We start from the raw sequence: 27,557 nt of genomic DNA, 5'->3' as shown, positions 1-27,557 counted from the left end.
TTTTCCTATCACTATTATTACCATCATTTCCCATAATACCACAGTTGCCATGCAGTACATGTCCACATGGTTCTTCCTCATGTCTTAGGTATTTGTTCCTTCACACATAAACAACATGTTCGCTATTGTATCAACAAATTCTAATGGGCAATACTTGATAAAGATTTAACAAGTGGTTCACAAACGCCAAGCAGTTGTAAGTTGGAATGAGAAAAGAATACTGTCAGGGAGAGGGCTGCTGGGAGAATGCTCGCTGGTGAATGCAGTCCTGGAGAGAGAATCTGGAAGGGAGAGACAGTGGGAAGCAAGGACACATGTGGCACAGCTGCGCCCAAAGAATATTTAAACATGTGCCAACTAGGCACACTGTTAGCAAGTTAAAAATATAAGGCAAAAGCTGATATGCTATGGAGATAGGAAAAGCTTAGAAAAAATGAATTTGTACACCAAGGGCTCAGGAAGAAAGCAGTGGATACGAATGATGGGTACAGTTTAACTTTTGTTCCCTCTAGGCTGTGTGAAAGGAGTTCCAAACTACAGGGTGTTTTCTGCATTAAACAATCTTTAGGCTGCTTCTTCTTGTCATAATTTGATACTTACAAAAAAATGATGTTCACTAGCAGAAAATACCCCCACAGTCTTATCCTATAAATCTTATATGACATACCCAAGACAAATTTAACTACTAAGTTGTGTGATTAAGTCAGTAAGCTCAATAAAAACATCGACACCATAATCAGGAAGGTTTCTCATACAAAGTGAGAATAAAAAGTGTTAACACAGAGTTAATGTAAAAGAAAAGTTGAGATTTTTCTACAAGAAATGTCAGATCCCCAACACGGAGATTGAGGACTGCAAATTAGCTTTTAGAATACAGAGAGGAAATGAGAAGAGACAGCAGGGAAGCTAGAATACAGAAAGGAGATGAGAAGAGACAGCAGGGAAGTTAGAATACAGAGAGGAGACACAGCAGAGCCGTCGGCATTTCTCTCCAACCTACCACAACAATCCCAACATCCAGACAATTCCAGAAACTCCTGAAATAGTGCAGTCTGTGAATCCGAATCTCCAATATCTCTTCCACCACATAGTAAAGGATAAAGAAACAAAAGATAATCTCACAGGCTGCCAGGAAGAAATCAAAAGCTGTGACGTATTGGATCAGTTTTACAGGCTGAAACTGCCAAGAGGGCACCACACCACCTGTTGCTGGGAACTCAACCAGTAACCTGCATTGAAAAAGAACAATTGAAGTAACAATGTATGATGGAATCAGGAAAGCGGGTAGGTTGTGTACTATGAGGTGAAAACCACAGGGTAGAAACTTGTTACTATGAAACATTTATTCAGCAACTATGTAACATCTAATTAGCTCTTCAGTTTGCTAGTTTGCTACCCTTGAAAGACTATATCTAGGACACTCAACACCCACCTGCTGTCTGGAATAAGACTGTCCCTCTTTTATATTAACACAGTTAGCATTGAGTTTTACTATATTCCTAACTGAACTGCAGACTTTTCTTACCAGATTCCACTATGCAACTATGCAGGCGTCAGAGTGCCAAAGTTCAGTGGTTGAGGAGCTAGAATGACCTTCCACATAACTAGAAAGCGGGTCTCTAACTCTGTAGTTTCAAAAGCCCCCAGTCACATGCCTGGTATCACGATGTCCTCCATGACAAGACAGTGGCCAAACCTAGAACCCAAGCTCCTAAGACACATATAGGCTCCAGCAGTGGCCAAGGCAAAGCCAGGACTGTGGAAAATGGGAATTCCTGTCAGTTCACTGTCAGCTTCCCTCTCTGATGTCAAGCACTAGCAACAGCCAGGAGAACTCTAAAAGCAATGGATCCCATTTCAGTAAGTGGCCCCTGTGTGTCACAGCCTCTCTGTACCACGGAGGCTACCTAGGAACTTTGAAAGAAATGGAGTGATTGCCCTGATGGGGCCATCTTTGAATTCTAGGGAGGATGTGAAAAAACACAATCAAACTAACAACCCACTGAAGACACAATGAAAGCAAACACTTTCTAGTATGTCAGAGGAGCCTGTCCATTAGAACCCTCTTCAAATAACACTGGCATCATTATGAAAAGCTTAATGCAATTGTGATCAATTCTCATCCATTTCTAGAAAGATCACTTGGTTTAAAGAGGTGTTATGGTCAGCAAACACTGCCAAAGTCTAATTGCCTGTTAAATCAGAGTTGAATTCAGTGTGAAAATTATTGCAGAATACTAATATTGAGAACATGTCCTCTCTTCCTGTGGAAATGTATGTGCAGATGACCAATGGGAGTGGCCTTGGGGTGCTGCTGACGTGACATGCCAGGCAAACACCACCAAGTAACTGTCAGCTTGCTCCAGTCTATTTTAAATAGCACTTACTATTTACAGCGCTACACGACTTGTTTCTTGTGTCTATTTGTTGAATGCAAACTTGCTTCATCCTCTGACATATCCAAACAGCCGAAAACAGTAACCGGCAGCACATGTCCAGGACCAGCTTATTGAATGCAGAGAAAGATGAGGCAACAGAACCTTTGTCACAGTTTCCAACAGTGGCTGTGGCATCAGTCTGTGCATGGAACCTGATGTGTCATGAACAAGTCTTATGCACAAAAGTGGGGAGACTCAGGGAGAGGAGACAAGGTTTGGTAGCCAGAGGACATGGTGATAGATGGTTACTATCCTTATAATGGTTGAAGATAATGGTAAAAAAAAAACAAGTAGAACAACAGAAACCTACCAACAGTGCTTTGAAAGGGCAGGATCTAGAAATGGGATAAACTTGTCCAGAGTTAAGGTCCTTTCCATGCCATAACACCACAGGCTCTTAAATCCCTTCTCCAAAATCAGTCTCACCGAACCTGCAGTTACCACCCATCCCTTGATCTCAGCCTTGATTCTTGGTATCCTCCCTTAGCCAGCTGCAAGGATTTCTCTAGCTCATCTCCAGACACGGATGTGCACGTAACTACCCAGAATTAGGATGGCTGAGTCCACAGTACACACCTGACCACACAGAACAGGTTAATGTTCGCGTTGTACACTGAAAAGTCAATGAAAGTTGCTCGGGTCCCCCGGTCCAGCCAGAAGTTTCTCCGGAGGCCAGCAATCTGAGCAGCCGTTTCCTCCCTGGTTCTGGACAGATCCAAGTAATAGCCTGCTCCGCTGTAGGTGGCAATGATTCCCCAGTGGCTGCTCCCATTCAAGTCCTTTTCACTCGTGTAGATCCACCTAATCAAATTAAAACAACAGATCAAAGTAGTGAGAGACTTGTCGCAACTTGGAAGACAGCTGCTGCCTGCTGGGATAAAGTATATATAAAAAGTGGGCTGCAGAACTAAATAGAGAGTTTTCAATAGAGGAGTCTAAAATGGCTGAGAGGCACTTGAGAAAGTGCTCAACATCCTTAGCCATCCGGGAAATGCAAATCAAAACAACTCTGAGATACCATCTCACTCCTGTCAGAATGGCTAAAATCAAAAACACCAATGACAATTTATGCTGGAGAGGATGTGGTGAAAGGGGGACACTCCTCCATTGCTGGTGGGAGTGCCAACTGGTTCAGCCACTTTGGAAATCAGTATGGAGATTCCTCAGAAAAATGGGAATAAACCTACCACAAGAACCAGCAACTCCACTCTTAGGCATATATCCAAAAGATGCCCATTCATACAACAAAGATGTCTGTTCCACTATGTTCATAGCAGCTTTATTTGTAATAACCAGAACTTGGAAGCAACCTAGATGTCCCTCACCCGAAGAGTGGATAGAGAAAATGTGGTACATCTACACAATGGAGTACTATTCAGCAGAAAAAAATAATGGAATCATGAGATTTGCAGGCAAATGGATGACACTAGAAGAAACCATCCTGAGTGAGGTAACCCAGTCACAAAAAGAGAAACATGGCATGTACTCTCTCATATATGGATTTTAGACATAGATCTGGGGAGTGCCAGCCTACAATCCTATGGCCAGAGAGTCTGGGAAACAGAAACTTCATTTAGTGGCTGATCGAAGAAGGGGCAGACTCCCTTGGTTAAGTACTGAGCTGAACTCAAGAAAGCCAGTAACAGAGAGGGAGGACTGATGATCAAAGGGATTAAGACTAGGCTGGTTTAACCCCCAGAAACAGCTGACCAGACAAAGGTTAACTCTTGAATCCCAGGCATCAGCCTGGGAATCCAGTATGGGACTGATCAAGACCCCCTGAATCTGGGTGTCAGTGAGGAGGCCTAGGGAATCTATTGAGCCTTGGGCAGCAGATCAGTACCCATCCCAAGTATACACACGGACTTTGGACTCCCATAGAACAATGTGAAGTGCACTCTCACCCTGAACTCTTGGGGAAGGGTCTAGGCCCTGCCCTATATGAAATGACAGACTATGGACACCCCCATGGAGGGCCTCACCCTCCCTGGGGGAATGAGGGGATAGGGGGGCTTGGAGGGGGGGGCACGGGAGGAGGGGAGGGAATGGGAGAGGGACCTGGAACTGACTTGTGAAGCAACCTCGTTTCTTATCTAAATTTAAACTGGAAAATAAAATATAAAAAACAAAAAACAAAAAAAAAAGAAAGAAGAGGAGACAGAAATGAAAAAAAAATGGTGTGGTTGGAAAAACATTTCCATTTGTTTTCCTAGTGAATCCTCAGTTATTGGCCTCAGTTTAGTAAGGGGGGGCCCTGAGGCTTAGTTAATTTGTTTGATCCCCATGTGTTTTACCTTAAGAATCTAAAACCCACACTAGACCTGTCTGTCCACATAGCCTGTACCACCGTGTCCCCACCGTACTCTCTGATGACTGACTGAGGTTTACACCCCTCAGGGGCTCCCATGAAAACTGTAGACAAGAGGGGCATTGCAGTAAGTCACAGGGATCCGTATGCCAGCAATCACATTCTGGAGAGAGGGGAATAAACATGAGAGGAAGTAATGAGAAGCAACAACAACAACAACAAAAAAAGAGTAGAAACAGAGTAGGAAATCCATTTTAAAGGTTCACTTTATTTATATATTATTTATTTACTTGTGTGTGAGAGAGAATGCGTGTTAGAGAGAGTGTGAGAGAGACTGTGAGAGAGAGAGAGAGAGAGAGAGAGAGAGAGAGAGAGAGAGAATGTGTGTGGGTGAGAGAGTGTGTGTGTATGAGAGAGGGAGAGAATGTGTGTGTGTGTGTGTGTGAGACAGAGAGAGAGAAAGAGAGAGAGAGAGAGAGAGAGATCATGTGTGCCACATGCATGCCCACACCCACAGAGGCCAAAAGAGGACATAAGATCATCCCCTGAAACTGGCGGTACCAGTGGTTGCGAGTCTTCTGGGAAGAGTGCTGGGATCCAAACCTGTGTCCTCTGCAAGCACAGTATGTGCTCTTAACCACTGAGCCATCGCTTCAGTACCCCTAAGTCTGCACTTTAAAAGATTTACATTCTGAACAAACACATATTTGCAAGAACTACTAAAGTGAGTTAGGGGACAATCTTATTTGTCCTAAAGAAGTAACACTGAGCATCCTAAAGCCTCTCAAGGCTGGGATCACTTTTTTTCTCGGGTTATATGCTGGACAGCTCAGTCTTTTTGAAATGTGCGTATAGAAACCAAAAGGGAAGAGAAAGGAAACGGGAGAAAACAAGGAGAAAGGTCAGCCTGACCCATGCTGTCTGCGGATGAACGAACAAAGGATGCCACCACTGGACACGCGTCGCAGACCCTTACGCTGTTCCGTTTCGTGGTCCAAACGGAGCCCTGTCCTCACTGCTCACGGAGTAGACGTCATAGCACTCTCTAATTTCATGTCTCAAGTCCTGAGGGATGGAGCAGGACCCGTTTCTGACCCTGAGCTGGCGCAGACGAGGCAACCCTAGCAGCAGGTTCTCGTAGAAAATGAAGGTCCGGTTGTCGGCCTGCGTGCGGCTACCCGTCTGTGCCTTCCAGTACAGCCCATCCAGGAAGGAGCCTTCTGTGAACTGAAACAAAGAATGCTGGGGAAGATCCAGACTCCGAGGCCGGCTGGCTTCTGTCTGGAGCGTATGGTTACACGTCGCCAAGCCCTTGAATCTATAAGTGTAGGTCACATTGTCACAAAGCTTTGGGTTTGGATCTTACTGCCATTTGCTAGGTGTGGGGCCTTGTGCAGGATTCTCTAAGCTGGGTTCCCACATTTGGGAACCCTTTTCAGATCAGGCACCTGACACAGTATCAGTGTACTCTGATTTCTATGCTGTGACTAACAATGGAGACTAGCACATTTCATAGATACATAAAGGCCATGAACTTCACTTTCCCTTAGAAAAACAGTACCCTACATCACCGTAACTCTAGAGTAAAAAAGGTAAGAATGTCAATTACCTTTCCTACTGGATCTTTTTCTACCTGGATTTTGCTGCACATGGAGTCTTTCAATCCTACCCCTACTCTTTGTGGCTTGGCATCCATCATCATGGGATAGTGCATGTGAGAAGTTTCATGCTTGCACGAAAGGCTCTTCCTTAGTGGAGAACAGATCTAGGCATCTCTCCGTGCAGTCACTACCAGGGCATCCACAGAGACCTGCCACACTGAGCAGGGCAAACGTCAGTACTGCACAACTGTGGGTTTTAACAACAAGTGTTCTTATGCATTAAAAGGTTGTAGTGCCTAGCTTCTCCTATGCCTGAAACCATGAGCTCTGACTTCAGGGTTTAACAAGAATTCCTCATACTATTTCTCCTGGGAGAAACGATAACTTCCTTTTAAATCTCCTCTCCAATATCCCTAGGTTCTTAGTGCCACCAGGACTGGCTGAATCACCATACTGTGTTACTCACTGCTATTGCCTGCCAGGTGGAGCTTAGAAGTGAGGAGGAGGCTAAGTTGAACTTTACAGTTGCAGAGCTTTGAAATATGTCCATGTCTTATTAGGAGCTGGACATATTCTGGGAGCTGAAGGCACATGGCACTATCAACAAAGACACGAATCACAAAAAGTAGAGCAGTGTATGACACCCAAACTTCCTACCTGGGACTTGTGTCAGAGGGCAGTCTCTGTCACCATTTACAGAATTATGAATGAGAGAACAATAGGTTATAAAGAAGCAGCAATCATACAAAACATTAAAACAAACAAAACAGGTCTTTTCTTCTCCAGCCATGTGACCATAGGTAAGCACCCTGAATTTCACTTACCCTGTTTATAAGCTATGGCACACATATTAGTACGTACCTGATAAGACCACTATAGGAATTAATAGGGGTATAAAATATTCTGTGCAAAGTGCTTTCAGTGTTCAATAAATACAGAAAGGACAAGAAACTCTAACCGACTTAATATAACTCACAGCTCCGAAGACACTCATGAGTTGAACTTATGGTACCAAATGAATAATTATGGGAGACGGGAAGTACCAGTACTTTTGGTCATTTGCAAATACCTTCCAGAAGTCCTCCATCGAAGAAAGAGTTCTAAAGTTGGCTTTCTCTGTTTTAGACACTGGGGTTTCTATGAAAAGCTGTGACAATGTTCGCGTGTAGTAGTACACATTGGAGCTCATCATGCCATAGGTCACTGGAAGACAGAAAGAATTGAGTGAACATCAAGAGGGAATCTACGCACGCGTGCACAGCTGAAAGCCTCCGTGAATGGCCTGTTTCTGGTGGGTGTGCATTTTGAATAGATCAGTGTTCACATAAGTCACCTGTCAACTTTGTCTTCCCTCTCCCACCAACACTCTAGATTTTCCCTATCTCTCTGCTTATATAAGAAATATGTAGCATCGATCCTGGCCTACGTGAAACAAAACAGGCCCAACACTGAGTACTGAACTGATTTCCGATGTGGGTATTGTTTGACTTCCTACTGTCCCCTGGGTCAGCCCTTGCAGCTGTTGAGTGTGCTGCGTTCAGAACCCCCAGTCTACCTTGTCTGTCTACTCCCCCAACCCCTTCTTAGTTCTCCCAGACCACTTCTCCATCCCTGCCCTCTCACAGTTCCAAGGCTAACCTCTACAGACTTCAACACCTGAGACCGCTGTCCCTTTGGGCATCAGGGGAGGCAGGTCGATGTCCCCTGGAGCCCTACACTCATCCATTGACTATCCGGATGCAAGATGGCAGGGGATCCTTCAGCCTTGGCCACAGCTGTTAGAAGAATCCATACTGAAAATTATACGGCTCCCTCTATTGTCACCTATGCCTACAGCAGGTAACTGTTCCCAACAGGCTCTCCTCTGCTGGTCCCTTAACCTGTGACATCCTTACAAATGGCCCCTTTGTATAACTTCTTCCAGACACACTATGGCCTATGGGCTGAAGACAGATTTTCCAAAGTTACAGAGGAACTTTGGGTGATTGTCCAGGCAGCGAGATGTCTCTGTCAGTTCTAGAGTTTATATATTATCCTTCTGAGGTCTTTGACGAAGTTGAAGACAGATAGTTATGGTTATGGTTTCATTAGTTATATAAAAAGTAAGTTACACATAAAAGTTTAGACTCACAAAGATAGGAAAGATGAGAGAATATTTTCTTTAAATTTTGCCAAATGTTAATGGACTAAATATTAACTATAGTTCTTACTTGATAACTGTTTTGTTATTTATACTTTTACTATGTTAAAGTTAAAGCCTTTCTTTTTAATTAAACAGAAAAGTGGAGATGATGGGGGATGGCCTTCTGTAAATATGTTTCTCCTATTGGTTGATGAACAAAGCACTGATTAGACAGTAGAGTCAGGAAGACAGGCAGGGCTACCAGACGAGGAGAATGCTGAGAAGAGAGGCAGAGAGGTCGTGGAAGGAGACGCCATGTAATCAAGGAAGAGAACTGGTAGGGATCCTCCTCTGGTAAGATAAGATCATGTGGAAATACTTAGATTAATAGAAATGGGTTAATAATTAAGAGAGCTAGCCAGTAAGAAGCCCTAGCCACCGGCCAACAGATTTATAATTAATATACTGCCCATGTGTTTATTTGGGGCAAAGTGGCTGTGGGACCAGGCTGGAAAGAAACTCCAGCTACAATTACTACTCTGCCTCCAACATGTCAATCAAACCCTGTGTGGGAAACTGTGATCCAAGCTATGGTCCCACTGGTGGCCCTCATGGATCATAATAATGGACCATGGAGGAGGCAGCATAGCAGCTCGGAGGAGTAGAGATGCATTTCTGGATGTTTCTTACTTCCTGAATGGCTGTTTTTACTCTACAAGCTTCAGACTCCTGTTTTGTGAGGTATGGTAAGTAGCTCCTCTATAGGATTTACGGGTGCTTTATTAAGAATAACTAACACCTACTTGATACAGGGAAAACAGCACTTAAGCAATGTTCAGCACTGTTGGATTTTCCTTTCTAACTGGTGTGCTACAAAACATTTATCAGAAACTTGGGATTTCCAAGCCAGCAAGGTGACTCGATAAGGAAAGCCACTTATCACGTATCCCTGGCAACCTGAGCTTAATTTTGGAAACCCATGTAAAGGTGAAAGAAGAAAAATGGAGTGCTCTGACCTCCACATGTACACCACAGCATGCCTGCTTCCGTACACACATCATACATACATTTTGAAAACTAAAGCTTTTAGCACTTTGGCAAGTACTGTTTTATGCTGGAATTATTATGACTACAGGTGTACTATGCTATAATTCCTATACTTTGCTAAAAACAAAAGGCTTCAAGAGGTAGGGATCTGTTTTCTGTATCTCTTGATCACAGTGATGAACACACAGATGACTATTTCGTGATTCTGTAATGACTTGTGTTAAACCAATTTTGTTTAAATGATTGGTAAGTCTGTCTCTCTTGCCCAACTACTGTCAAGCAGCATATCAAATTAAGATTATTAAAGAAGAAATGTTGGGAAGGTGAGCCAACATGAGTGTGTGTGACACTTTTTCTCTACAATCCAACATGAGTGTGTGTGAGAGTTTACAATCCAACATGAGTGTGTATGAGAGTTTATCTCTACAATCCAACATGAGTGTGTGTGAGAGTTTATCTCTACAATCCAACATGAGTGTGTGTGAGAGTTTATAATCCAACATGAGTGTGTGTGAGAGTTTATCTCTATAATCCAACATGAGTGTGTGTGAGAGTTTATCTCTACAATCCAACATGAGTGTGTTTGAGAGTTTATCTCTACAATCCAACATGAGTGTGTGTGAGAGTTTATCTCTACAATCCAACATGAGTGTGTGTGAGAGTTTACAATCCAACATGAGTGTGTTTGAGAGTTTATCTCTACAATCCAACATGAGTGTGTTTGAGAGTTTATCTCTACAATCCAAAATGAGTGTGTTTGAGAGTTTATCTCTACAGTCACTTAAGCAAGAAATTAACAGAGACCCACATTTTGTGCAATTGTGCAGAGTATATTAAATATTTTCCAGTCCCTCACCTGCCCTTCTATGATGTAATGTATTTCGAATAACAACAACGTTCTTCACATGAAACATGACCTACTCCCCATCCAACACCAGACTGATCCTAGTTCAGGATCTGGAATTCTAATCCATTCAATGGCACAGTTATTAGACATAAGTATTAACAAGAAGTGACCTCTCCCTCCAAACGAGGGACTCATATGTCCTCACAAAGTGTGCTGCCGGGCCACTAACCTCCCACAGATGGATGGGTAGAAGTGCCCCGCCCTAGGCAGCAATGCCTGTGAATCCAGTCACAAGGGACAAAAGGGTGATGACGGAAGAGCCCTCGCAGTCAAATAAATGGCTAGGTGGTTACGTGTGAAATCAGGTTGTAGACTTTGGGTACTGGTTTATATAGAACATTTTGGGGGAGTCTTACCTATTGGCTGTTGTTGGAAGCTATTTGTGGATAGGTTAAAATTATACACATCTAAAGATGGTATAGACACCACCTTCGAAAGGTGTCTCCTTTGTCTCCCTTTATTCTTCAAACCAGATACTAGTGTTTGCTGCTGAAACTCCACTATGTGTATAGCACCCCCTGCTGGACATCAGCAAATGATGCTTCTAACACTGAAGGCCAAAAACTGCTGGGGCACCAAGAACTGTTTCTGAATTGTGTCAAGATACAGCTGACCCAGTTACCTAGGAGCAACATTCTTCATATGCCCAGAGCAGGAACAGTGTGAGTACATGTCAGAGGCATGTAGGCATGTACTCAACACCAGACAGTCTAGGTTGGAACCTCACCTGGGCTCCAGAGTCCTTGCCTCTGAGCTCACAACAGACGGTGCTGGAGTGCTGGCACCCCTGGATCTTGAACAGCTATTAACCAGTCCTCCTGAGTGTGGACTTGAAAATGAGCATAATAATCCTGAAAGCTTTTCATGAAGCCCACTAAGAGGCGTATGTGAAGGAAGGCATCTGCACAGTGTGAACTGGAAACATGACAGACACACGTCTTCCAGGCCCCAGTGGAGGAAACCCACTGGCAAGGTGGTACTCACTCTCGAAATGAACTGAACGCCAGTGTGTGAAATATATAAACTTAAACGGAGACTGCAAAGGAAGACAAGCATATATTTATATGATATCAGGTAATGGATCTGTATGAGTGTGTGCGTGTATGTGTGAGAGAGAGAGTGTGTGTGTGTGTGAGAGAGAGAGTATGTGTGTGTATGTGTGAGAGAGAGTATGCGTATGTAAGTGTGAGAGTGTGTGTGTATGTGTGAGTATGTGTGTGCGTGTGTGAGAGAGTGTGTGTGTGTAAGTGTGAGAGTGTGTATATGTGAGAGTGGGTGTGTATGTGTGAGAGTGTGTGCATGCGTGAGAGAGTGTGTGTACGTGTGAGAGTGTGTATATGTGAGAGTGTGTGTATGTGAGAGTATGTGTGTAAGTATGAGGGTGTGTATATGTGTGAGAGAGTTGTAAGTGTGAGAGTATGTGTATGTGCAAGAGTATGTGCGTGTAAGTGTGAGAGAGTGTGTGTAAGTGTGTGAGAGTATGTGTGTGTGAGTGTGAGAGTGTAAGTGTGTGAGAGTATGTGCGTGTAAGTGTGAGAGAGTGTGTGTAAGTGTGTGAGAGTATGTGCGTGTAAGTGTGAGAGTGTGTGTATATGTGTGAGACTGTGTGTGCATGTGTGAGTGTGTGTGTAAGTATGAGTGTGTGTATGTGTGAGAGAGTTGTGTGTAAATGTGTGAGAGTGTGTATGTGTGAGATATTGTATGTGAGAGAGAGTGTGTATGTGCGTAATGTACACATATTCCATCTGCCATTTTTTCTCTTAACCCCTCATTTTCCATTTTTCCAAAAGAAGTCAAACCAAAATACATTAAAACACAGGCTACCCTTGAACACATTGGCACCAGAGTCAACTTCCTGAACAGAACACGAATAGCCCAGGCACTAAGATGGACAATTAATAAATGGGACCTCATGAAACTGAAAAGTTTCTGTAAGGCAAAAGACACTGTTAATAAGACAAAATAGCAGCCTACAGAGTGGGAAAAGATCTTCACCAATCCCACATCTACAAGGGGCTGATTTCCAAAACATATAAAGAACTCAAGAAACCAGACATCAAAAAACCAAATAGTCCAATTAAAAAATAGGGCACAGATCTAAACAGATAATTCTCACTAGAGGAATCTCAAATGACCAATAGACTTAAAGAAATGCTTAACATCCTTAGCCATGAGGGAAATGCAAGCAAAAATGACTCTGGGACTCTATCTTTCACCTGTCAGAATGGCTAATACCAAAAGCACAAGTGATAGCCCATGCTAGAGAGGACGTGCAATCAAGAGAACACTCCTCCATTGCTGGTGGGAGGGCAAACTTGTACAGCCACTATGGAAATCAATATGGCAGTTTCTGAGAAAATTGGGATTCAATCTACCTCGTGATCCAGCTATACCACTCTTGAGCTTGTACTGAAAGGATGCCCAATCATAGCACAAGGACATTTGCTCAACCATGTTCATAGCAGCTTCATTCATCGTAGCCAGAAACTGGAAACAACCTTGATGTCCCTCAACCAAGAATGGATAAATGTGGTACATTTACACAATGGAGTATTACTCAACTGTTAAAAGAAAATCATGAAAACTGCAGGCAAATGGATATAACTACAAAAAACATCCTGAGACACAGAAAGAAAAACACAGGACATACTTGCTCATAGTAGATATTAGCTGTAAAGGATAACCATGCTACAATCCACTGAGTCAGAGAAGCTACATAACAGGGAGAGCTCAAGCAGGGACTAACAGATCTCTCTGAGAAGGGGAAACAAGACAGATATCACAGGTGGAGGTGGGGGACAGGGACAGGAGGAATCAGGTGGGGGAAGGATGGAGGAAGAGATACTGAAAGAGACAACTGGTATTGGAGTCATCCTAGGAATAAACTAGAAATCTAGTATAATGGAAACTCCCAGGAGTCTACGAGGGTGACCCTAGCTAAGACTTCTAGCAAAGGGGGATAGAGAACCTGATCCAGCCATCTTCTGTAATCAGGCAAGACCTCCAATGGAGAGACTGGGACACGAACCCAGCCACAAAACCTTCAACCTACAATTTGTCCTGCCTACAAGATGTGCTGGGGTTTAAGTGGTGCAGAAATTGTGGAAGTGGACAACCAATGACTGGCCCAGCTTGAGACCTATACCACCTACTTGAAGAGACTCTGTCTACAAACACATGGTGCTAAGTTTGAACTGGTGTAGTTGTCATCAACTCGAAGTTCTCTGAATTGGTGAATGAAGACAAACTAGTGAATGAGAAAACCAAGTAAGAAAGAGGAGGAACAGAAGTGAGCAACAAGCCAGGGGTGAAGAGCAACTCTGCACACAGAACTGTGGTGTTGTAGAATATTCCTTTACACTGTGTGGAGATGTGTCACTGTGCCCGGTCTGATGAAAAGCTGAACGGCCAATAGCTAGGCAGGAGGTATGGGCGGGACTTCTGGACAGAGAGAACCCTGGGAAGAGGAAGGGCGGACTCAGGATAACCAAGATGAGCATAAAGCAGATAAAATGGCGAGCTCATGGAAGAACATAGATTAAAGAATATGGGTTAATTTAAGTTATGAGAGCTAAGGCTGAGCTTTCATAATTAATAAGTCTCTGTGTCATTTTTTTGTGAGCTGGTGGCCCAAAAAGAAAAGTCTGACTACACTGCAGTGCACAGGACAGCTCCCTCCTTCCTTTCTTCCTTCTCTCCTTCCTTCCAAGCATGACAAATGCGGGGAACCAGCCAGACAACCCACTGTGATGACACAGGGCAGAGCAGGCCCACTTGAGATGGCACCACAGAGCTTCTCCCTGGATCTGGCTCCTGAGCTGACCCTGAGGGAAAGAAGAGGAGTGGCAACAATGCTCTGCTTGGCTCAACAGTAGTGAGGCTCTGGAACCTTCTAGGCCTTCTAGCTCCTAGCCCTCACCACAAACTGCTGTCAGCCTAACCAAAGCCCTAGAAACCATCTTCTGTGTCTGATCAGGTGACTCAGCCTCCATCACTGCCCAAGAAATGCCCCGCGACTGACTGCCCTGTCTGCCGCCAAATCCTGTCAGGCGGGTTGAGTCAGAAACCATTTACACCAATGTTCCCTCCAAAAACTATAACCTAACTAAAGTAAAAGATGTAGCACTGACAGGAAAAATAAGAAAAAGCCAACCCAGAGATTTCTAGAATAAACAAGAAAACACGGCTAGTTGCGTAACTTCAGTCAGGGTTCTTTGGCTCTCAGTCTTCAGTTTATTTATTTGGCCTCATTCCCAAATTTACTCATCTGAAAACATACTTTTCCTCATTTTGAAGAGTTTTAGTTGACCTGCCAAAGCTGTAAACTTTTTTTTTTAAGTTCTCTTGGCAACTGATGTTCAGTCTGGAGGATTACACAAAATCTAGACTTCCTTTGCACTAGAAATAGGCTTGCATATGTGACGTTTGAAAATGCTGAGTAACTAATGAACCTGTTAATGCAAAAGCCAATGTGGTTTAATATTTAAGCGCCACTTCTGTGCTGGGGACAAGCCCAAGCTCAGTGTTCTGTGCTCCAACGGCTAAAGAACATGGAAGTCTGAAATATTCCATCTCATCGTGTATGTAAGGAATGCAATACACTGAGCTCATAGCAGTAGGATGGTGGCTGCCAGGGCTGGGGGGGGGGGGGAAGGCAGGTGACCCTCCAAGGCAGCCGTGACGTAACAGCTGAGAGACAGTGATGGGAAGGAAGCTGGCTTCAGCCAACAGCTGAAAAAATCAGGGCGAATTCTGAGACAAAAGAAATGCTGTAAATTTGGATTGTGGGGGCTACACATTGGTACATTAGAAAAACCAATGAAACATGCTTATGTGCATGGATCTTAAGGCATATATAAAAGTTACATCTCATCAAAGCCATTTCCTAAATAAAGCTTTCTTCCTCTAAAGGGACAAAACAAAAACAATACAAAACAAAAAATTGTCACTTTTAAGCCTGTTTGTGGTTATTTATTTTCAATGTCTGGATTTTCTCCGTTAGCAGCAGATTGTACTTTGCTATCCGAGACGATTCCGTTTCAGAGCTGTAGTCAGACCATTATCTCCATAGCAGGTATTAAATTAAATATTCAATAAATGAGGCACATCTACAAGTACCAGGAATAAACAATAGGTCACTAAAACAGAAAGTAATAACATGAAACTTATTTAGATTTAGATTTTTTTCTCTAGGCAAACATTCCTGGGTCTGCTCTCCTGTCAATTACACTCTTGGGAACATTTTCACTGTTTTTCCATCTGCAGCATATTCTAGGGAGTAGATGAGGAAAACGGATGAGGACGCACACAGGAAGGCCGCTCCCAACTGCTGAGCACCTCTCCGGTCTCCTACCCAAAGAACATTATGAAACTACTGATCAATTTCTGATTCTCTCCACATACAAAAAGATAAACTCTTCTCTATGTGGGTATCATTGTTAAACAATCTCTCAGTCTACACTGGAAGAGGCAGGTTTCTCCTTCGGGAAGTTTAGTAAAAAGCCTGGGGGCGGGAGTGGTACAAACTGGCTTCCTTGTCCCCATAAAAGGCCTCAGAGAAGACATAACAAAAATCTGTGCTTCAGGGCCAGCAAGATGGTCAGCAGCTATGGCACTTACCAAGCAAGGCTAATGGCTTAGGTTCAAGCTGAGTCTGGATAAAAGTGGAAGGAGAGAAATGACTTTACAGTTGTCCTCTGACCTCCCCAAGAACACTGGTGTGGGAATGCACACTCTCTCTCTCTCTCTCTCTCTCTCTCTCTCTCTCTCTCTCTCTCTCTCTCTCTCTCACACACACACACACACACACACACACACACACACACACACACACACACACAGACGCTTTAAAAACCCACACTTCAACATGCTTCTACTCAGGATACATGATGTGCCTGTAACTTTTCTGGCCTTAGAAGCAAACGGTTCATGAGATGAGTTCTGAGCTACAGCTTCCCTCCACTCCCTCCCCAGCCTTTCCATCTGCTGAAATACACAACATGGTTGCTCATTGTACTTTTTCTCAAAATGAGAATGCATGAACACACCGAAGTAAGAGAGGAGGGAAACAAACTAGGTCAGCTAGGTTTCCCCTAAAGCCCAGTGGCCCTGGAGGACTCGGCAGAAATAATGCACTTTAAGGAAAGCAGTGACTCAAACTGTTAGGATCCCAAAGGGGCCCTTGGAAGGCATGTGCCACCATGAGCAGTCTTAGGAAGCGCTATCACCTGAGAGTTAGACACCACGGAAGTGTGACATTCACTGATATGAAATCGAACATCCAAAACCTTTGGCTGGGATTTTTGTAGACAGCAGGTTTCATGTGCATCTCACAGTGAAGTCCATCACAACTAACAACGAACTAGCCAGCAGGGAACTTCCCCAAAGTCCAACCTGAACCGGAAACCACACTGAAAATTGCTGGCTTGAGCCTCCAGGTTCTCACATACTTCTCTTCAGTCGTGATCAAGACAGGTCAAACACCTTCAAAACATTCCATTAGAGAGACAAAGAGTACTCACAGATGCACAAGACTATGAGGAAAAGGAGGTGAGTGAGCAGTTCCCGGAGCACACTTTTAAGGTATTTCTCTCGGTTAGTGTTGCTCTCTTCCATGAGTCTTGTTCCCCAGAGACCTTTAAAATAATGAAAAACAAACAAAACAAGGTCATCTTTCCTAAGAAATTTCACAAGTGACAAAAGGAAAAATGAAAGGAATACTGACCCAGTTCTCATATGGAAATAGGAATACATAAGACTATGCATGCATGCAAACTGCACGCGACTCACAGTGATTTTTATTTAGTATAGATCATGCCCCATCCACCTCAAAAGTACAAAATCCAAGGCAGCTCAATCATTTTTTGTAACTTCTAGGACCATTAGCAAATATCTTTAAAAGCTTAGGAGGATGGAAATGAAGGCAATTTAAAAGATTTAGCAATTGTTAACATCACAATGTCACATCGCTCTTCTTCCTGCTTTGTAAAGGATACACCCAGTAACACCCCCCCCACACACACACACACATACTAAAGCTAAGTAGATGGTGTGACTACAGGGTAAACCACTCCTGAGGTTGACACAGCAAAATCCAAGCTGCTGCATCATTCCAACTTGAAAACATCTACTGAGCTTCTAGCATGCTCGGGGCTCACTTTTGTCCTGTAAGAAACACAGTGACAACTGACCATGCTTAGCCTGTTTAAGCTTAATAGGTGTTTATTAAGTGCCAATTAATATGGTTTTAAAAGAACAGCAATGGTGATTGTGGCCCCTCGGTCTTGCTTTTGGGAAAAACTACAATGAGCAACCATGTTGTGTATTTCAGCAGATGGAAAGTGTCAGGCTGGTGAAGCAGAGCTGATGTAACCCTCGGAGAGGTTGCTGGATGGAATTATCGGTTTGGGATTCAGCCAGCAGGCAGCGTGGTGACTGTCCAAGCCCTGTTAATGAACCCTGTGGTCAAGTCACAATGCTGGTTCCTTGGGAAGAGTCTTAATGGCTTCGGCAAAACACTAACTTCTCAATTCTTCCAGAGAGGTTATTAATAGACACAAACCTGGCTCCCCATGTCACCTGCCGTACATTCTAGACCTTACCCCCTTCATTAACTCAAATTCAGACCACACTTGAGTCAGAAACAAGCCACAGGGAGAAATGGGAACAGTGAAGGGTTTTTCACATCAAGGAAATGAGATCATCATTAAGGCTGATACACTTTTTAGGCCCTTGTATAAACACAAGAGCTCTACTCTATTAAGTTCAGCTATTCCATTTTCCCTTCCTTCCTTTAAAACCTTAGCATCTAAACATCAAGGACACTGTGATGCTCATCGCAGGCTTCAGCACTCTGAATGCTGAACACAGTTCATGACCAGGTCTACTGCTGCCAAGAGCTGGTATTTGTCAGGGAATTGCTCACGCAGAAGAAATGCAGCAAGCAGGGTGTTTATTCATTGCAATTCTGTCATATTCAATGGTTTTTTACAAATTTAGATGACATGGAAAACTACAAATCAGGCTAGCACAGCACCAAGGATCAGGCTCGGCAGCATTGGGTACAACCATACTTCTATCTTTGGGTAGAGTTCTTCTAGAGGCCTGGCCTGCAGTATACATCTGGTGACTGCTGGTCTCTTTAGCATCTTTACTGCTATGTGGTCAGTGATTTTATACTTTCCACTGGTTTATAGACAGCCATGCACTAAGGAATAGACATAATTTCATACAAATGGTATTCTCTGACCTTTAAATAGAAACAACACAAAAACGACGTCAGATTTTTCTCAAGCCAAATTTGCAATGAATTATGGCAATTTAATTCAAGCCCTTAAAAGGAAATGAAAAGAAACACCCCCTCTTTTCTTATCCCTCTATACTATCATGTATTTACTTTTTCTAAAATACCCTAACTACCTCCTCAATATTAACAACCGTTAATTCCCCACACTGGGGGTCTACACCTTAGGAGACAGGGCCCCTCTGCATCACTGCCTTGCTGCAGACTACAGCCAGCATTCATGAGTTGACAGGAAAGAGTGTGGTTCAAGGTGCACATCACACAAATGACTCATATTTGCAAGCCCCAAATGAACACCCTCCTTTGTCTGTCCCCCTCTAAAAACGTATTTGAGCAAATGGCATCAAACAAGAAATCTGAGGTCCATCTCAAAGTGAGCTCTCCTCGTATCCTTCTTCACATGGAGTTGGTTCTGTAAGTATTTTATGTGTCGAGACAGGGCCTCGCTATGTAGCTCAGTCTGACCTTGAACTTGGAATGCTTCTCCTGCCTCTGCCTCCCGGCTGCTGGGAACACAGACATGCACCACCAAGCACATCAAGCCTGACTCTGTAACTCTGACGGCTTCTGTCTTTAATCTAGGCCTGTAGCATCACAGCCTGGATGCTGAACTGCAATTCTGGTCACCCCTTTTCTGTGCCAGCTCCTTCCTGACCATCCACTCACTGTATCCTCTACGTTCTTCAGTCTGGCCTATGATTATTCTAGCCTTGTCTAAAGTCTCTCCATAAGTCCCAATAACTACAGGAAAATGTACCAACTCCCTAATGCAACATTCAGGTCTGCTTAGCCTTGGTCCCAGCCGAATCCCCCCTCCCCACTTCAAAGTGAGAACCCCACCCATGAGGACAAAGGCCACAGTGAATCCTTCGAGTGAAGGGGTTTAGCACTCCCCTAACTTTCTGCCCAACCCTCGGCTCTGGACCTTAGGGAGGTTCCAGGAAGGGAATATCTGGAGCAGCAACTGACACAGCAGGGAAGAGAGAATGCTAGGAAGGATCATGGGAGACTAGTCACCTGGGAGGCAGCCTGCCCATCAGCTCAGCTAACTACATCTCTCAGCAGTGTTCCACACAGGACTGTTGAGAGACAGGTACTGAGGGCCGAGAGCAATGCTGGAGAGCTGGTGCCACAGACTCCATAGCGGGACCAGACTCCACACTGAGTGCACTGGCTGTAAGCATCAAGTCTGAGGGATGCTACCCACAAGGTCTAGCCTAGCACCCACCTCTGAAGGGTGGCCCCCTGATATCCACAAGGTCTAGCCTAGCACCCACCTCTGAGGGATAGGCCCCTGCTACCCACGAGGTCTAGCCTAGGACCTGCCTCTGAGGAATCATCTCCTGCTACCCACAAGGTCTAGCCTAGGACTCACCCCTGAAACATTATACTGAGGTTCAGCCTTCACAAACTGGTAAACAGCTACTCTGGGAAAGCTCCAAAGATCTCAGAGACGTCCCAGAAATCTGAGTTTGGTATTAGTTTAACTGTGATCTGAGTACCTACCCCCTGGAGAGATGAAGGAGGAGGATGGAAAGTCCCAGGCCAGCTTGTATTGTGATCCTGTCTCAAAAGACCAAAATTTTAAAACACCCAAAGCATGTCCATCATTAGGGAGGAGGTAGGGAAATGGAGTGTGTCTGTGTGAATACGATCAAATATATTGTATGCATGTAAGAAATTCTCAAATATAATAAAAATATTAATTTAAATAAAAAGACATGCCCATCAACTAAGTAGTGGATAAACAAAATGTAGTATGTGTTTACAATGAATCTAGGAGCCAGTCATCTATAGGAACAAAGTTCAGGTACACACAGATGTGTGGAGGAGCTTGAAAACAGGCTGCACAAAATAAGTCAGACATAGCAGGGCAGATTCTGATTTCATTTATAGTGGATTTGTACATGATTCTGAAAAAGTGTGGGGAAAATAGTTAAGTAGAGCCACACTGTCATAAATATATCTAATACTCAGTTAGCTGTAGTTAAAAGAGTAAATTTGATGTTGCACATACTTTGGCACAACTTAAAAAAAAAACAATAGATTCTTCCACTTTAGACAAATAGGAATCTGGACACACAGAGTAGTTGTATGGTTAATCCTAAATGTTCTAAATAAATCAGCATTTAAAAACTAGGAAACTGTGAAAAACTGTTGGCTCCAATGCCTGCAATTAAATCCTAGTTCCAATATTTATGTAGTTGTGACCTCGGGAGAGTCATTTAAGCTGCTATAAAAGCCTTGGCTCCCTCCTCAGGAAGATGGTGTGAGGATAACTTCTACAATATAGGGGACAGCGAAGGACAAAACAAACTATGGCCATTAAAAAGTCTCCAAGAGTGCTGAGCACAGTGAGCAAGTCCCTGTCACTTAGCAGGTTAGGGCAGCTGTTTCAACCTCTCTCCTCCTGACATGCAGGATGGGCTGCTGTGCTGTAGCGAAGGAAGAGCCGCCCTGTGCTCTGTAAGATGTCAGCACCGTTCTCGCCTTCCAAACAGCAGGTGCATCCCTCCTCCCCTCTGGGGTTGTAAATGCCCACTATACATTCAGATACCTCCAAATATTCCTTAAAGGGCAAAAGTTCCCCTTCGCACACTTGAAAACTTCCTATCTAGCATAACACCGAGATGGTGATGCAGTAAAAAGGGATTCTGGAGATTCAAAACAGGCCAAACTAATCAATCCCTGCACACAATGATCCCAAGCCGCCATGAAGAATGGAGAGTATTGTCAATTATCATTTTGGTGTGGTAATATTTGGTATAGCCACATTTGGACCTTCACAAACTTTAATAATCTTTCCAATAAGTGAATACACTGCTCTGTAGACATCAAAAGGGAAGGCAGAAGAAATGCAAGTTAAATATGAGACAAAACCATGACGGCCACTTATCAAACAGTACACATCATTGCCAAGTTCTGTTTATTTCAGGAAAAATGAAAGTAATCCTCACATTCATTTGGACCCTAGCAATAAGTGACAGGGGTTCCTAATTGCAGACAAAAATCCATTTCTCCCCTGCTGGATATGTGGCTACATAATACTTTTTAGCCACCCTGACAGTAGCGTTAGTTATATGAATGAAGAATTTGCAGCAGGAGTCAAAGTGATGAGTGATATTTCCAGGACGATGTCTGGGCCACTGCCATCAAATCATTCAGTTGTCCTTGGCTTCCTCCGGCCCAGGCTTTCAGCACCTCTTCACTGGTGGCCTCCTGCCACACCTGCCTGGCTGATGTCGCTATCTACCTCTGAGAACCACCCAGTACACCAAGCTGCCGAGTCCCATTCATCCAGCATACTCTGTTGCAGCTGAGAAGCCTTCAACTGCCTCTTCGTATTTAGAGATACATCTTAATTGCCCAGTTAGATGCAGTGTGCTCCAGAGTGAGGCTTCGGACAGTCCTGCAACCTGACTACTCGCTGCTAGAGGGTAAGTCCATCCACTGTCCATAGAATGGGAAATACCATTTGCTGTCCACCTGCAATTACTGGGGGCAGCAAGGGCATGGGAGACCAAGCCCAACCCTTTCATTATAATTGAGAAGCTGAGGCCCAAAGAGACGGAAGAAGTGACAGGGGAGAGCCTGACTGTGGTGACATTTTGTTTATGATCTAACAAATAAAGCTTGCCTGAAGATCAGAGAGCAAAGCTAGTCACACTTTTAGCCATAGAGGCCAGGCAGTGGTGGCACACACCTTTAATCCCAGCACTCGGGAGACAGAGGCGGACAGATCTCTGTTAGTTCAAGGCCACCCTGAGCTACACAAAATTGATGTAGTCTAAAAGAGAAACAGCTCACACAAAGGTGATCTCAGCCCTTGGGATTCCATGCCTTTAATCCCAGCACTAGAGAGGAATATGAGGCAGGAAGAGACAGGAACTCAGTGCAGTCTGAGGCTTGGTGGAGACAGATACAGTCTGAAGATGCATCTGAGGACAGGATCACCCCTTCTGTCTGAGCACTGGTAGAGATGAGAACTCTCTAGTGGCTGGCCACTTTTCTTTTTCTGATCTTCAGCACTAACTCCAATATCTGTCTCTGGGTTTTTATTATTCATGCTACTACACCTGACAGTAATCTCCCTTAACAATTCCCACCATCACTGAGTATAGCAAAAGTCACTTTCTGTCCTGATCCTCAGGATTATTTACATGATATATACAAGGTTCCTATTGCTGTTATCTCACAAGACAGAAAAAAAATCCACTTCTCATTCACGGTGGGTTATTTTACATTTCTGGGCTCTGTCCTTTGGAAAACAGTGATAGGCTACTGTAGCTTATTTCCTTTTATAGCTGCTAGCAGCACACCATCTTCATGCTAAATATTTAATTCATGTGGCTTATTTAATAAGTCACAAGGATGCCAACTCCATTTCCTCATAATGGAAATAAAACATTTAAAAATTTCCATAATTAATAATTTCCCAAATCTGCTCTCTTGTGAATTACACCTTCGATAGATGCACCAGCCCATTATTACTTTTACAGTTTATTAAATGTTACTGAAGGAACAGATGCAGAGACACACGGGGCAAGACCCTGGGGAGGAACTCACAGCTACCAAGTCCTCTCCAGTACCCCTCTCTCTCTGAGCCCCTACAAAGTTCCCACTGATCAAGCCTTTCTCATTGTGAGCTTACTGAAATTCTTCTTTAAAATGAATTAAACCTATACACATATATGTCTCAATATAAAACGATTATTAATTGTCTTCCATTATTGAGTTCAAAGTTAAGTATATTGCCAACAGCTCAAGGTGATTTAAAATCACATGACTTTCCATTATCCACCGATTATAAGAAGCGTGTATCTCATTTGGTGAATTCTTTTTAAAGCACTTCTCACATAGTTTTAAAATAAGAATCTGTTTCACATGGTTTAGATATTAGGGATCACCAGTGTTTTCCTATTCTATTAAAGTTACCTCAAAAGGACATTTTGTGTTTCACAATGCCGGAGTCACATTATCTAGAGCACACATATAAACACAGGGCCATCGTTTGTAATATTCGTGAAACACAATGTGGTAGAGATGTGCTGCCCATTTTAGAGGTCTTCTCATTAAATTCTTCCAACACATTCAGGGCTATGGACTGGCTACTTCTTTCCTTAAAGAAAACTTAAGGATCAGAGCAGTTAAATAACACGTTCAAGGTCGAACCGTAGGAGAAGCCGGATTTAAATGTAGGCGTGACATGTCTAAACCACACTGCTTCGACATTTAGTTTCTGTGCAGGACTGCCAACTGCAGAGAGAGGAGAGCAAGGGGCCGGGAAACAAGAAACATCAGGATGGAGCTCTTAGAAAGGTGGAGAGGAAGATAACTAGCTGGATGAGAGTTAGTGAATCGCTTTTCCTCGGATGCCTCTGGTGGCAAAACTTTGAGAACACGGGATTCAGTCTGCTATTGGAAAATTCCTGTCCTCCCCAGCCTTGGGGAGAGTTGTGTGCATGGAACGCTGACACATTAACCAGCTGTTATCTGGAGAGAAATCGTCTTGCTGGAATGGAAGAGAACACTATTTTAAAACATACTTTTAGTCGTTAAACACACATGGGGTGGGGGTTATATTTCCTTTGCAACTGTTTAACAGATATGTCCAGAATCAGAAACGGTCAAAAATGCTTTTCTATAAACATTACTGTATTCATGCTGTCAACAATTCTCCTCTCAACCAATGGTACCCATCTAAAAGCATCACTCTCAAAACTTGGGTAACACTGTAGGTCCCTTCCTAGACGGGCTGAAGGGATATGACGCATCACCACCTGGAATAAACTTGCTCATTTTGTGACATTTAGCAGACACAGTTCCAACTATCACCAGTTGTACTAGAACATTCTCTGTTCGTCCTCCACAAGACCCAGATACTCCCTTAAACGGCTTTCTCCCATTTTCCAAAGTGTGCTAGCATCCTAATGAGAGAGGGAGGCGCCTGAAGAATTCAAACCAAGGGCGCTGTGGAATTTCGCGCTGGGTACCGGAAGTCGCACAGAGTTAGCAGAGGTAGGGAGGGCGCTCGGGAAGGAGGCAGGAACGCGGAAGACGAGGGTTCGAGCCTGCAAGCAGGCAGTTCTCCCGCGCGCACCGGACTCCGTGGAAACCCGTCCTTACCTCGCAGCCCGCGCACCAGCCTCTCGGCCCAGGCCACTCGGGGCGGCTGCCCGTCCAGCGGGAGGTGGCGATGCAGCGGGTCCCCTCCGCCTGCGGGGCTGGGGCACGGTGCTCCCTGGTCCTCCAGCCGGCGCCTCCTCCCGCTCGGGTGCCCGGCGCCCCGGTAGCTCCCCAGGGCTCGTCCTCGGGCGCCCGCCGAGCTCACAGCCGAGGAGGAGGCCGACCTGCGACTGCCGGGGCGCCACTCCACGTCCATCTCCACCACCATTCCTCCTTCTTCTCCTTCCACCTCGTCGTCGTCCTCCTCCTCCTCGGCCTCGAAGCCCGGGTTATCGCGGCTCCACGCTTGCCGGGAGCATGACGAGAGCGGAGGAGAAGGGGAGGCTGAGGCTCCGGCCGGGGGGTCCCGCGCAGCCGCCTGCCGGATGCGCTCCATCTCGATCTCCAGGCCCCGCTGCTCCCGGAGGCCTCCCGGGACCGCCAGGCCGCCGCCCACCGCAGCGCCTCCCGCAGCCAGCCGGCCCGGGCCCGGAGCTCGCGGTGCGGGAGAGCGCTTCGCATCCCCGGGCGGCTGCGGCTGCACGCGGTTGGAGTTCACCATCGCGGTCACTGGCGCCCAGCGCGCCCCGGAGCGCCGCTGCCCTCGGCCGCGGGAGCCATGTTCTTTTCTTCCCGGGGTCCGCCGCCTGCTCCCCGCCCCCGCCCGCCCCCTCGGCCCGCCTCCTGGGGCCGGGCCTCGTCTCTGCTGGCTTCAGGCGCTGGGAAAGGGCCCAGGCTGCCAGCGTGCCCCGCCAACGTTCCAAGTGGAACCAGGGTCCCGAGTGGCGCCCACATTCCTATGGGGTAGCGCGCGAAACGAGTATGTGCTTGGCCGGCCAGCTCCTCTGGAAAAGGAGTCTTGGATTTGTCCATGCCTGCATGACCTCGAGATAATGCTTAGGCCCTGTCCATCCCCTGCCTACGTTCACCAAGTCGCAAAGAGGAGAGTAAAGACTGAGACCTTCTCGTGGGACAGTGTGAACTAGTGAAATCCAGCTTGAACCGAAGCCTCCGGGAGGGCAAAGAAATCTACCCTTCGTTTAAAAAGCAGAACAGATCACTAAGGCTGCCTCGCCTTGCTCTTGGTGGCCCTCATCCCCCTGATTCTCCTGGTGATCGGGTGATTTCCCCTCTGCTCTCTCCAGACATCCCCAGGATTCCAAGGGCTGGGTTTTGGGACTCTCGGATTGCTGACACCTCCACCTTTATCTCATTTCTGCTCCAGCTCAGCACTGGGCTCTGAATAACGGATCCTGCCTCAGGCGTTATTTCTAGATCTTTATTCCTGTCTACGCCCCAACTAGAACATCCAACTCAATGCCCTGCAGAAGCTTCATGCTAAGCCTACTCCAAGCTCAATTTTTTATGGTGTCTCCATCTCTTTTAAATTTCGTATCCCTGATTGAGACTTAAGCATGTCTCCCTCACTTCTGAGGCTTCTCTTAGGACATTTCTCACCTGCCTCCTCTTCAAGTCCCTCGTGGGTCTTCTTGTTAGTTTACCCTCAAGGATCTCTCTGATAAAGTCTTTGCTTTTAATGCCCACTGCCAGCCTTGTCATCCCACACTGTAACAAATGACTCCTGTCGGTTCCCCCTGTCTTCTGCCGTTCCAGTATCTAACCAGCCTTGCCTTCTTTAGCTTGGCGAGTAAGACTGGATTGGAAGACTTCAAGAGTGCTAAGGGCCCCGTATTCTCCATGTCCCCACCGTTTTCAGATTATAGGATCAGCCATGTTGATGCATAAAGGAGTCTATGGACTTCTAACTTAAGTAATAACATTCAATTCCCGTAGTTTAGCAAATTTGCAAGATCTGATCCTATATTAGTATGGTAGGCTTTGTTATAACAACCTACCTCTCGCTGTGTTCAATAATACAATTGTGTTTTCTCAAAATGGATTGGTTGACCTCTTCTGACGTCTCTCTCAACTTGCAGATGGACCACTTTGCTTGTGTCTCCCCATTGTCCTCACTTGGATGTCTTCTTTTCCTCCTCCTCCTCTTCCTCTTTCTCCTCCTCCTCCTCCTCCTCAACATCATCATCATCCAGACAACTACAATTGTATGATTTAAATTGAGTTGCTTTGAGAAAGACCCAATGACCAAGTATAGTCATATCCTGAGATACTGGAGCTTAGGAATTCAACATATGAATTGGGGGGGGGGTACACACTTAATCCAGTCCATAATGGGCCCTACAATACTTGTCTAGAATGGTCTCCCTGTCTCACATCTATCCATGCAGCATTATTTGCTGACCCCATGTATATTTCCTGTATATAACATTAAGAACTGGGTAAGCTAAGTAGAGTGCAATAGAGACCTTGGCCTCAAGAGAAGATGGGTCTAACAAAGAAAGGTGCAGAAGTCTCCCACTAGGGAGGCTGGGTTGCCTGTCTTACAAGGGCCTTCGAGATACAGTTTTTGAGCTGTGCCACCCGCACTGCGCTAACAGAAGAACTGCTTACCGGGTCTCTTGACAAAGAAGGTGTCAAGGACGGGTGTGAGGAGAAAGCACAGACTCAGCCAGAAAATAGGCTCAGTCCTTGATTTTAAAACATGGCTCATAGTGCTGTAGCCATCACATAAGATTCTCAGAAACACGGGCCTGGAGTCCCCCACAGCAATCTTATCGACTAAGAAGTTCTAGGAGTTTTGCCCTGGAA

General features: G+C 44.9%; 1 protein-coding gene across 1 annotated transcript in view; it reads right to left on the bottom strand.

Annotated features, from left to right (window-relative positions):
- Positions 1-25,532, bottom strand: part of Pkd2 (polycystin 2, transient receptor potential cation channel) — a 40,948-nt gene extending 15,416 nt beyond the window's left edge. The window contains exons 1-6 of the mRNA XM_005076378.4: positions 24,852-25,532; positions 16,945-17,058; positions 7,417-7,550; positions 5,723-5,973; positions 3,015-3,239; positions 1,001-1,229 (exon numbers count right to left, since the gene is read on the bottom strand). Coding sequence (XP_005076435.1) covers positions 1,001-1,229; positions 3,015-3,239; positions 5,723-5,973; positions 7,417-7,550; positions 16,945-17,058; positions 24,852-25,452 — 1,554 coding nt within the window. The 5' untranslated portion in view covers positions 25,453-25,532. The remainder of the gene's footprint in view (positions 1-1,000; positions 1,230-3,014; positions 3,240-5,722; positions 5,974-7,416; positions 7,551-16,944; positions 17,059-24,851) is intronic.
- Between the last annotated feature and the right edge of the window lie 2,025 nt (positions 25,533-27,557).

Source organism: Mesocricetus auratus, unplaced genomic scaffold, assembly GCF_017639785.1.
Source record: "Mesocricetus auratus isolate SY011 unplaced genomic scaffold, BCM_Maur_2.0 Super-Scaffold_100006, whole genome shotgun sequence".
Lineage (NCBI taxonomy): Eukaryota > Metazoa > Chordata > Mammalia > Rodentia > Cricetidae > Mesocricetus > Mesocricetus auratus.
This window is presented reverse-complemented; position numbering and strand designations above follow the sequence as displayed.